Source organism: Cryptomeria japonica, chromosome 3 (assembly GCF_030272615.1).
Source record: "Cryptomeria japonica chromosome 3, Sugi_1.0, whole genome shotgun sequence".
NCBI lineage: Eukaryota > Viridiplantae > Streptophyta > Pinopsida > Cupressales > Cupressaceae > Cryptomeria > Cryptomeria japonica.
Genome location: NC_081407.1, coordinates 805,013,025 through 805,026,190, shown reverse-complemented (window position 1 = coordinate 805,026,190; position 13,166 = coordinate 805,013,025). Strand labels below are relative to the sequence as shown.

Genomic DNA, 13,166 nt, shown 5'->3' with positions numbered 1-13,166 from the left:
CGAGGAACAATAACAAATTGATCCAAATTGACATGATTGAGAAAGATGACGATTGATGACAAATTGATCACAAGACGACATGATTGAAAATAACAACAATCGATGACAAATCGATTGCAAGATGACAAGATTGAAAATGACAACGATCGATGACAAATCAATCGCAAAATGACAAGATTGAAAATAACAATGATTGATGACAAATCGATCGCAAGATGACAAGATTGATAAGAGGACAACGATCGATGAAAAATCAATCGCAAAACGACAAGATTGAAAAGAGGACAAAACCTTAATTAGGATTGACGATGTCCAAAATGATGACAAATGAGCACGCACATTGATGCGACAGGATAAGATTGACCAAAATCATGACTGAAGATTATTTTTGACAAGACCAAATTTGAAAGCAAGGAAAATGAAGAATGCAGAAGAAGGATTCGATGCTCGCAAATGATAAATACCAAGTGCGAATCATAGGAGAAATGTTAATGCAATGTAAGAACCCTAAAATAAGGCAATGCACAGATGTTAAAGTATGACTCCGCAAGCGTTGACCATTTTTAGACGTCTACAGTCACCAATCTACACAATTATTTTCAATTTAAAAAATAAAATAAAAAAATGATAAGTTTAGGTCAAATTATGTGGGCTGTACACGACGAGTTTTTAAAACGACAATTAGGGCCAATAAAAAATTAATAAAAAATAAAATATTCAAAAAAAAAAATACAAAAGAATATTCTCATCAGTCTTTAGTGTGTTAAAAATCATTTCCCAAGAGGGTTTGGAGAGAAACTTTTATTTGTGTCAAAAACTGTGGGTCGTACACGTGCATCGTATGGTCCTAAAACAAGCATTTTTAAAAAGTGGTTTTTAGAAATCCCTTCTGAAAGTTAATTTATATTATATGGGTATTAAAAAAAATTACATATTTTGAAACTAGACTCCGAATTCTATATTTTGTATTACTGACTTTTTTCAAGATTCAATCTCTAAGTGCTTCAATTTTTCAACTCAAATATGGCAAAATCTGAAAAATTGGGGAAAACACTTCCACTTTTTGGCCAAAAAGTGGACACAACTTCTTGCACTGACCCATAAGCATCTTGGCATAAAGGTCCAAGTTCTGTGCATCAACCTCATAGCCTATTTCAGTAACCTAGATTGTTCTAGGCTGCACTGCCTCCATTAAAGTTTCATCCTTTTTGACCATGAAGCATATGTCGGTAGAGTATTTATCAACTATATTCTTAGGAATCCTTTCCCTCTTCATCATTTCTTTACGAAATTCTTTGAAATAACCCCACATAATGGAGTCTCTATCAGGTCCCAAATTCCTCAAGGTATCCTTAATCTGTTTTCCCACTAGTATATCAAAGGCCCATTGCCTCTTACCGGATCCGGGTATCTCAATTAGAAAGAAAAGAATTAAACAGAAAATTAGATTTCCATACTGAAATGTACTTTTCTTTTCTCCCTTAATCTTTCCCAAATTCAAAATCAATTCATCGCACATCCATTGACATAGATCATATTTCACATTTTCTTTGACTATCTTGTGTGCACAGTAGACACATGAACTAGAAACAAAGTTCAACTGGCTGGATTGAGTTACCTTGTATCCGATTACCATGCTTGCAAATTGAACAACTTTATCCCTAATGGTGTTAATCTGCATCGATCGGTTGTCAAAGGTGGCACCGGTTAGCTTGTTCACTTAATTGTTTGGAATCTTCCTCTTGCCCGGTGTCTATCCGACTTGGGGTAAACCGGTGAGAGCACAAATTGCCTCCTTGGTGATTTTGTAGGACCGGTCAATCCACATGAACTCTCCATGGACTCAGCCTAGCACATATCAAATAATCTCATCCTCGAACTTGGGCATCTCTAGAATATCGGTGAAACCTTGATCCTTCATAATTTGAAATTCTGGTTTGATTAATCCATCCTTGTTCAAAAAAGTGGACATGTACACTAACTTAATTTTTTATTATCCCAGAACCTCTAGAGTACAATGAATATAGGCTCTCACATCTTCCACATAGAGAAATCTGTTAGGAACCCTAGAAAATGCATCGATTGAGTCATCGATATTTGCAATTAGGGGGCATTGCTTGAATTCCGGAGGTGGACGATCCTTAATGTCCACCACAACAGGGGTAGCCACATTTGTCAAAGTGGGAGTAGATCTAGAAGCCATTTCAATTTTTAAAAAATAGCTTGAAAACAGAGAAAATACCTCTCAACCTATGCTGGTGAAAACCTTTATAAATCCTCTCTAAAAATACTGGAAATTGTTAGAAAATGCTCTTAATCGCCTTTGATTGCCTTAAACTCGCTCTACTTCTCTCTGAGTGTTGTGTGATAAGAATGAAGAAAATTTTCCCTTTTATTCTATGAAACCCTAATTTCTTATTGACATTAATACATGTTGGCATATCATATCAGATTCAAAATCCATTATCTAAGCATCGGTTATCCTTCAGACCTACTTCTCCAAGATCTGAAACAAGATTTTAGACCACTACCAAGGGTAATGCATAATCTATCATTAATTTGCTTCCCCCTAAGGCTAATGCCTTAGTGACTGGATGAGTTTCTTGCCAGTGCAGGAACATTCTACTCTGTTGGTTGAGTAATTGGGGAATTTGCCTCTACCGATTGATCTTCTGACTTCCTAACCCACTGTTTAGCATGCGCTTGCTGGACTTCATCAACCTTTTGCTTTTTCTTCTCATTGGATGTGTCATTCTTTTCTGGTATATTCTTCCTTCTGCAATATTTGGCAATGTGACCTATTTTGTTGCATGCATAGCAAGTAACATTGTTCTTCGGAATTGCCTTGTTGAGTCCTTGATCATTCCTTGACCTACATTGATTAGATAGATGTCCAAATTTCCACATGCATGACATCTCACATTCATTCTACAATCTTCTGTCATATGACCATACTTTTTACAATTTGATCACTGTTCGAGAACTGCATTATTATTATGATTTTCTCTATTCTTGCATTGACTTGCTCTATGACCAAACTTATTACAAACAAAGCATCTACCATTAAATATATGTGCATTGGGTTGTCATACTGGTGATCTCTAATTCCAGTTGTCTGGTGGATTCTCCTAATTTGCATTACCGAAGATTTCTCCATGCTCAAATCCAAGACCTCTAGTGTTTCCAGTGTCTCTTTGATCCATCAGTAATTCATTAATCTTTGCAGAACTGACCCTGAACTTTTCTTTGTATTCATTTGCAGCATCCAGATCACTTCTTAGGACTGCCACCATTCTTTCCAACTCTTGCTCATTGTTCTATGATTGCACCAATTGAGTTCTCAACACATCATTCTCATGCACCAACCTAATACATTCCTCAGATCTATCTTTCAGAGATATAGAAAGATTTTCTTCATTATTCTTTTGGTCTTCAATCTCCCTGGAGATCCTCATGGTCATGGCTTGAATTTCACTCTTCATGATACCATTCTCCTGACTTAGCTTTTGACATAATTCCTTAAGGGCATTCTTCTCTTCATCATCCAGACTTTGTAAGAGTTCCTTCCTTTTAGCTTGAGTATATGATAATCTCTCTTGTAGGGTAAGGATGAATTCCTTTGCAGAATTCAACTCATCTTGCAGCTTCAAGTTCTTCAACCTTTCAACATCATAGTCTTCAAGTGCTACTTCAAGTTCCTTCTCTATACTCATCTCCATGGATTCCGGATTCAGGATCTTCCTTAAGTTGTTAGACTTATTCTGAGGCACCAAGCTCTGATACCAATTGTTGGGATCTAAGAACACTGAGAGGGGGGGGTGAATAAGTGTTTTGTCGGTTAGATTATTTTTCACCTTATTAACAAATCTACTTATTAACCGATATGCATAAAAGAAAGTAACAAAAAGTAATAGCAATGCAACCACAAGAATCAACACCATAACACAAAGATTTATATGTGGAAAACCTCAAAGAGGAAAAACCATGGTGGGATTGGTGACCCACAATATCTATCCATTGGCCAACTGAATAAATATTACAAGAGGGGCCTGCACATGCAAGAAGGCACACTGCCTAGAGCACACTGCACATTACAAAGGAACCTTGTTGACTACAGATAAGAAATACTGAATTACAAACAAAATTTGAACTCTGAAATGTGCAGTTGACATGCTGGATGAGTTCTGGTTAAAGCATTGTCTGTACCAGTTATACTGAACCTCCCTTACTTGTAACTTAGATCGCTCTCCTATACTCTAGAAAAATACCCAAGACCGACTACAAATGTTTACATTTGCATTCTGTCAATCAAGATCTCTCTCACATAACATCACATAACCTATCGCATCGCTGTATATCCAAAATGACCTAACCAGACTGACTTATATACCCATTTACATGTATAAACATAAATGCCTTATGTCGTATTACAATCATATACCAAAAGATAAGAGACATGTCGGCCTAGATAAAATATAAACATAAATCTATATGACTGTTTCCGCTTCCACGTTTGCCGGATCAAACTCCTGCATCAGCCTTAGAATATCGGTTCCAAGTTTGTCGGTTACATGCTTGTCGGTTCCCTGAATATCGGTACCTTGATTTTTGGATATCCCATGAAGTGTGTTGCGATCAATGACAACACCTATAACCTGGATGAATGTCAATTAACAATAGTATGTGTCTTTGGCATTGTTTTCAAAGGGGGAGAAGAGCATGTGAAAAACCTTGAAATATTTTTGAGTTGTCTGTCTTGATCCTTATGATCTTAGGGGGAGATTGTTGGTTGTTGATTTCCTTCTTTGCATTGATATTTTTTCACATTCATGTATTTCCATCAATGCCAATGAGTGAGTTTTTTGGATATTAGAGCTATTGGGATATGTTGTTATCATTGATGTCAACATATTCCTATGTTCTAGAGAACTAGCGTACTTCAAAGAGTTGGTTTGGTGATCTATTGTAGATGTGCTGATGCAGTTTATTGGGTTTTGAGATACTTATCTATAGTTGATTCAGCATGATTTTCATGATTCTATGAGTTGATTTGGTCAAGTTATGTGGTCCAGTATGCGAACTGGTTTTTCAGTGTTCTATGTTGCAGAGTTGTAGTATTTGATCCATATTGCTCTAAAATGATTATATCGAGTTGTGGATTTTGGAGATTGTTTGGGACATTAATGTGTGTCCTCTAATTGGATGGTTCATGATTTGGAACTTCGCAAGCGTATCTTTCGATTTGTTACTTGGTTTTCCTGAGCTACTGTGATGCAATAATGATGAATCTTATTATCTGAGTTGTTGCGGTGATTGCGGTGGAATTCATGTTGCTTGTTGATTTTCTCTGATCGTGTTCTATATGTTTTGATGGTCCGCATTGATCTTGGTGCACGTTAATGAAGATTTTATAGGTCCAGTGGTATTCTTTGTGTTATTGTAATCATGTCAGTTGTGTGTCTGCAAGTGTCTGTGAGTGTTTTATGATTTGAGAGTATATTGTATCTGCAAACAAGTGAATTTATCATTCAGAAGTGTGGAAGAGAAAAGAAGAGTTGTTGTGCAGACAGTGTGCTTAATCAGAACTATAATCAGGCATTTGGAGATGCTATTCTTTTGGTTAATGTAATCTGAATCATTGCCTAATCTTTGTAAGGTAGTGAGTCTTCCTCGGGGTTGTAGCCCTTCTTTTTTTTGAGTAGTGAGCTCTAGGCAATGTGCCTGAATGCAAGTGCATTCCCCATTGTAATATTTACACATACTACTGCAGAGTATCATCTTTTTGTGGGTAGGTTCCCACCATGGTTTTTCCCTTAATCGAGTTTTCCATGTCAAAAATCCATGTGTTTTGTGTATTGTTGATGTGGTGTTTATCTTTGCTATTATTGTTAATCTGGTTGAGTTTGGCAAAAACTGATTCACCCCCCCTTCTCTTAGTTTTATTGCATTGTTGTTGCCCTATTATCAACATTTCCATCTCACAATGAGGGGTATCTTCATGGTACGATCCCCACACCCTAAATTATCAAATATAAGATTTGGGCTTCTGAATACAATGGTTTCTAGTCAATCTTCGAGGAAAATAGTCACATAAAGATTCACAAAGAAAGCTACTAAAATCTCTGACAGCCCTTATTAGAAGACTTGAATTCAGATTGCACTTTGGCCATATGGACCATTTGGACATGTTTTCACTTGATACCCTTTTATATAGAAACTCAAATTGAGAAACACTTTGAGTCATTCCCTCTCATAGGTGTAACATACTGGGAGGAAAGATCGCTAAGAAAATACCATGGTAGGTCCCACTAGGCATGCCAAAATGAAGGCTATGAAAAGTAAGATGTGAGCTAAACACGTAAAAAATCAACTAAATGCAAAACATAAATATATACCTTCATGCCTCATGGATTGAGCTTGAAATGGATGAACCCTTGTCCATTTGATTTGCTCATGTAAGATTATATGCGGATGCTCTCCAATAATACAATAAAAGCTTGGATGAATGTAAGGGATGATTTGTTCAAATGATAATGGATTTTTAGAGGAAATTTTGGCATAATGATATTATGAATGATGGAATTAGTGGTCAAATGTGCAGCATAAGGATGTAAAATGAATTGGATGATTTGGGAAGGGAGGAGACTCCAATTTATAGTTTTTTGAATTTAAAATGGATGGTTAAGATTGAGTTTGAGAATATGAGGTGGCTTAGATGGGACAAGTGGAGGCTCAAGAGATTTGTCATAAAGGCTTTCTTTGTCTCCACAGTCCACAAGGACATGAGGAAGAGAGACAAAGTACATAGGGAAGAGGAATAAGGAATTAAATATTCCTTGGGAAGATGATTATCCAAGGAGGATAAAAAAAATTAAAATTCCTTGGGTAGACAAAAGTGGATGGCATTTAAAGTTGCGTGAAGAAGTGGAGATGTCATTTATGACATACAGTATATTCATTCCTAATCTTGGAGATTAGGAATGAGAAAATTAGTGGTCAGGGTGATTAGATTAGATAATGAGGGATTAGAGTGCAAGTGGGAAAAGATGAAGGATGTGATAGAGAGGAAGAAGAGGGAATTTTAAGTTAAGGAAAATGATCATGAATATTGGGATTTGATTAATTATCTTGATGAAGGGGATTAATAGGAGGATTTGAAGGAATCAATATGTTATCTATTTAACTGTAAATTAATTAATTTATTGGGATTATCATAAACATTGAAGAATTTGGCTAAGGCTAGGAATTAAAGCAAATTTTAGAGGAATGAGGTATTATATAATTAATTGATAAATTAATTAAATGGCTGGGAAGGCTAAATTAATTAAATATAATTAAACTAATTTCAAGAAGAATAAATGGCTAGCATAATTAATAAAATAATTAAATATTAATTTAATTAATTTTAGGTGTCTACAATAACTTTACATGCTACTCTTTCTCTTCTTCACCATTTTATCACATCATTCACATGCAAGCAATTGGAGGGGGTGTATAATATCACTAAATTTATTGTGGTCTCATTTCAAACCTTACAATACTTTAATTTTAGTTATAGTGGTTCTTTTGTAGCCCAATATCTCTCTCTATGAAGAAATATTTATTTAAATATTGATATTATTAAGTAGTTATCCATTCCTATTTAACATTTCTATCAAATGCTACTCGTGAAGTTTTATGTTTGTAGATTCCAAGATATAATTTACTATAAGGAGAAGTTTAATCACTATTAATATCCATATCATTTTTGCAGGTGCTTGTCATTCACTTTCATATTGATTTCTTGTGTACTTTGACATGCATGATTCACAATAGTTCATATGCAAGGGAATGTTGAAACAAAATATGAGGATGAAAAGTAAATCCTTGGCATTTTTTCCTACTTCTTTTGACTTAGTTTGACCCTTTATCCTAAATTCCATAAACTATTCTCCAAACATGGTACTTATATATTTAAACTCGCATAAAGCATGAAATTTATTTGATCTTGAGTCCCTATCCCTAATGATATGAAAGTAAATTATACAATTATTATTGCTTTATCTAGTTGAAAGCTATGGTTAGTTATAAATTTGGTTTTGAATCACACATATAGTTTTGATCATAAAAACATCAAATGTAAATTTAATATAGGTCCAAGCCAACCCACTTTCAACTAATCAATACCTATTCACACAAGCACAAACTACTCAAAATAATGACATTAAGATATTGCATAAATGACAAAGCCTTGTTCATTTTAGATCTATCCATCATAAATTAGAACATCTAATTATTCAATTACTATAAGGTTTGAGAACATTACATTAACATTGGAGATCACAATTACAATATATACATTTATAGCTCTTCTTGAAATACCTTGAATCTATTAATAAAATTGTTAGATTAATCATTAAATTTGACAATGAGAAAAGACCTTTCTATTCTACCACAAAACCCTAACGATGCTTATTTTCAAGAGCGCGAGAGAGAGTTTTTTTTTTGAAGACCAAAAGAATAGAGATTAAGGCTATGGAAAAAAGTACAAAACCATAGATATTAGATCAGAATAGTAAGTACAAGATCAAATCAAAACCTAGCCAAGTCGTATCCTAGAGCTTCATTCTATTTGATTCATATGGTCTTCAAAACCTAAATTCCTCCAATTAGTAAAATCGAATGGTTAGTGTTTATTTGATTTACACCAGTTTTTTCTTGAAACTTTAAATCTTTTACCAAGAGTAGTCTTATATGATGTGTTTATAAAGCAATGCACGTGAATTGAAAAGTGATATTATTTGTAAAGCATTTGTCCTTATACGACACAGAAAGAAAGTCGTCAAAGCTGATAATGTTACTCAAAGGAAGAAGAGGATTAAAGAAACCATATTAATGTCCACCGCATACCCACGTACATTTGATCAGGAATCAAAATCTTTGGGACGATAGAAGCGTATCGTCTGCTAACTCTAGTGCTTCTAACATATATTCCATAAACATATCTTTCCCCATCTCTCAATTCTCCGTAAAGTCAAATCCATGCGGGACAAGGAAGGCGTAAAATCACAAAAATCTCTTTTGGAAAGAGGAAGGAGAGTCAGAAAAAAGTGGGCTTGAAGATGGAAGTTGGAAATTGGAACCCACTGAAACAGTAAGTGCACGACTGGAATGGTCCCCCAAAACTGGTGGGGATTCACACTCATATCGAAAACGTACATAACTTTGTTCATGGAATCCAAGTAAAAAATGAAAGGGTCTGCGTGGGAATTTTGTTTGTATTCGGAAGATGGAATAAAATCTTACGCCCCTGCAGAACCCATATGAGCATAAAGCAAATTTGTCTGAGCAACCCGTATGTGAAGTTGACGTCCTGGGCAAGAGATCTATGTACGGGCCAGTTCGACCTAGACCATCTTAGGGTTACTCTTCTAACACTCAACCCTTTTTTGACAAAATTCGATTTTTTTTTGCTTATTTGAGCGAAATCTATTTTAATATCTTGATGATCCATCATATTTTAAGATTGATCTATTTAATATCTTGATGATGAATCATAAAATATGATGTGAGATTGATAAAAAAACACGAAAACAACTAAATAATAAAGTTAGATTGTAACAATCTGATAAAATTAATCATGCTCCATGTTGTTTGATCGATTCAGTTTTGTGGGAAAGAGTGTCGAATCTCGAAGGCTGTTGTCTGTTCTTTTAAATTGATCTGCACACGTGCATTGGTCATTTAGGAGAATGCTTTTGTCGTCGTTCAAGCTGCTTTTTGTCCCGTCATTTCTTTGTGAAACGATGGGTTTGTCGGCATGGGAATTGCAATGGTGTAACAAATGGTTTTGTGTGGGAAACAAAATTTCTACAGACCCGCAGCCCCAGATTTAGGGTTTAATGGTGCAGTCGAACGGAGGGGCAAAGAACAAGTTATAAGGCATTAGGGTCGGAGAGAATTGACTCAAGTTTAAAATCTTGGCCGCCAGAACACCAATCGGTTATTGGGGAGGATGATAAAATCTGTAAAAAGTACATACATATTGGCCTGCCCTTCTGCCTGTCAGGAACTTGGGTTTCTCTGTTTGGATAAAAATCTACAACGTCGGATTGTAATCCGTCGAGGTTGATTCCTACTAGGTAAAGGAAGGCCAGCAGATTGAGATATAAAATCAATAGTTCTTATGCTGTGGGTTTCTCTTGGGTGTCACTTGATTATTCAATCTCTCTTAGTATCTATAGAAAGCTTCAGATGAGCTAATCTTAATGGCCAAGCAACTCTATTGGGGTTGTCTTCAAGGATATCAAATATAATTAGAGAGGATGTCTAAAGAGCCATGTTGTGGTATCAATAGTTAAAAGATCTTTGTGGACAACACAAAATCTTTCATCAACAAATTTTGGCTTATCAGTTCTAACAGTCTATTGAAGTGGTTGGTGTTTGTTAAATATGACGGATTTATTGCCTCCAAGTACTGCTGATTCTAGTAGCTCCGAGTCTCTTGATCTTCAAGGCATTCCAGGGTTTAGATTTCTGCCTCATCTTCAGCCTTCCTCCGATATCAACATCAACAACAATAGAAAACGTCGTCCTGCAGGAACACCTGGTAAGAATGACCACCTTACAAAATCTCTTATTTTGTGTCTAGGTTGATTATACATGCAATATATTAATTTTTTTTGATTTTGAACATTTTATCATCAATGTTTCAGATCATATTTTATAATCTTTGTCAAAATGAATTAGAGTTAAAACGGAGAATAGATCATAGATCATAGAATATTATATTAAAAAGTTTGATTTTGATAATACAATTCTTTCTTATCATCAATGTTTCAAATCAATATTCTATAATCTTTGTCAAAATGAATTAGAGTTAAAGAAAAGAATAGATCATAGATCATAGAATATTATTCTAAATGTTTGATGCTACATACTCAAAATCTAAGTTGTTTTAGGATCCTGATGTGAGAATTTCATGTAAGGTTTTCATATTGATTGTGGCGAATTGCTTTTATAATGCACAGATCCGGATGCAGAGGTGGTGGCATTGTCCCCCAAAACTTTAATGGAATCAGACAAATTTGTTTGTGAGATATGCAACCAGGGCTTCCAGAGAGATCAAAATCTGCAGATGCACAGACGCAGCCACAAGGTTCCATGGAAACTTCTGAAAAAGAGTACTTCTGAAGCTCGCAAGCGTGTGTACGTGTGCCCTCACCCAACATGCCTACACAACGATCCTTGTCATGCTCTTGGAGATCTGGTTGGTATCAAGAAACACTTTCTGAGAAAACACAGCATTGAGAAGCAATGGAAGTGTGAAAAGTGCTCCAAGGGATATGCGGTTCAGTCTGACTATAAAGCTCACCTCAAGACTTGTGGAACCAGAGGGCATCTATGTGATTGTGGTAGAGTTTTCTCAAGGTACGTAATATTGCTAAATTATTACATTATCAAATCTAAATTGATAGATTGGTAGCAATTAAAGCAAACCAAGAACCAACCTGATGCAATCCTAAGCTGAATTGGTTGTTGTATGCTTCTTCTCGATCTTTGTTCTTTTGATTGTTTGTCTCTAGATTCACTGGTTTTGTTTGTAATTCTTTATGATGTAGAGTGGAGAGCTTCATTTCACATCAAGATCATTGTGAGGCAGCCAAAAAGAGAGCAAGTTTTGGATGTATCGATCCTCCAAGCCTTCTTGCCTTAAAAGCAAGAACAAGAATTTGCAATGAAACTCTGAACTCATCTGGTTTTTCATCTATAGGTAAACATTTTTATTCTAATAAATTGGATGAGCATCAAGATATGGTTAATATGGCTAATATGGAGAAGAGAGAACTTCAATTTGTTTCTCCTGGATTCCAATCCTACGAGTCAGAAGCAACAGTGACAAGGGTTAGGAATGGACACATTGGTGGAATAATAAAAGATTATATAAGAATACCTAGAACTGAGCCGAGGTCGAAGCAGAAACAAGATATAGCCTTGGAAACCACATATGGTAATATTACCTCCCCAACTGTTGAAGAAGAAGACATGCCCCAAAATGGTGCTTGGTTGCAGCTCTCCATTGGGCCCTGCATGGCTATTAAAAGAAGCCACAATTAAAAGCAGTAAGCCTGATAGGAACAGAAAGCAATGGTACTGGAAATCATGAGAAATGTTTGAAGAAACATGAGTAAAAAATGAGCATGATATTCAAATTTCAAGAAACTTGTGTCTGTATCTCAAAAGGGAGAGTGGAGAGTGGGCATGATGCTTCCATTAGTACTGCTGAACGTGAACAGCTAGTGCTCCCATTAATTGGTATTGTAATTTTATGTCATGATAAATGTATAGGTGGTTGAATTTCTCCTTAAAGTAGGAATTAGTCCATTGTTAACAACAATCATGAGGTACAATTATGCAGAAACTAACTCATTTCATTCAACCTGTCTATCTACATTTCAGTAGCCACTGGTCTACATATGTATATTTTCAACCATTTTTTTCACTTTTCTTTCAATTGAAATCAAATTCACAACAGAATACAAGCTTATTTGACTAATTCTATCAGCCCTTTTACTCAAGGACTAGTCTTGATTCTCAATTAATCTATTTACCATCTAGGTTGAGTTCTATAATTTGAGAGAGACTTGTACTAAATAGAGATGCAATGGTAACACCGATAGTAATATATGGTAAAATGATTTAAGACTTCATACTCATTTTTATTACTCTTGTATCTGTAAAATGTTTGAACTTTTATTGCTAAGAACATTTGGAAATTTTGAGAATCCACAAATCGTTTAACTTGATTGAAATAGAAATGGATTAAAATATAAACTCTATATTTCTAAGGCATTTGACTATCTTATGTAATTACTTCCCCTAATATTTTACTCTCTAAAATTCCATGTATTTACTTCCTCAATTTTCAAAGAGGGATTCATACTATCCAACTTTTTCTTTCTAAATCTATAGCTTTCTAGCTTTGACCAATTGAAACTAAACCTAAATACAATTTGAATGATTAGCTAAGAAAATTCCATGGCAGTTCTTAATCGCCTATAACTCAAATATTCCATTTAATCAAATTATTCATAGTGAAAAGATTAGAAATAATTTGTGAAAACTTCTTTCCATAACTGCACTCGTGATAAAGGCTATAATGAGAAGATGTTTATGCATTTCATTCT

At 35.1% G+C, this 13,166-nt stretch overlaps 1 protein-coding gene across 1 annotated transcript; it reads left to right on the top strand.

Moving 5' to 3' along the window:
• Nucleotides 1–9,553: 9,553 nt before the first annotated feature.
• LOC131054342 (protein indeterminate-domain 14) lies at nucleotides 9,554–12,511 on the top strand. The gene is made up of 3 exons (XM_057988827.2): nucleotides 9,554–10,588; nucleotides 11,010–11,409; nucleotides 11,601–12,511. Exons 1-3 carry the CDS (start codon nucleotides 10,432–10,434, stop codon nucleotides 12,094–12,096), a joined length of 1,053 nt encoding a protein of 350 aa, XP_057844810.2. The 5' UTR covers nucleotides 9,554–10,431; the 3' UTR covers nucleotides 12,097–12,511.
• The last annotated feature ends 655 nt before the right edge of the window (nucleotides 12,512–13,166 follow it).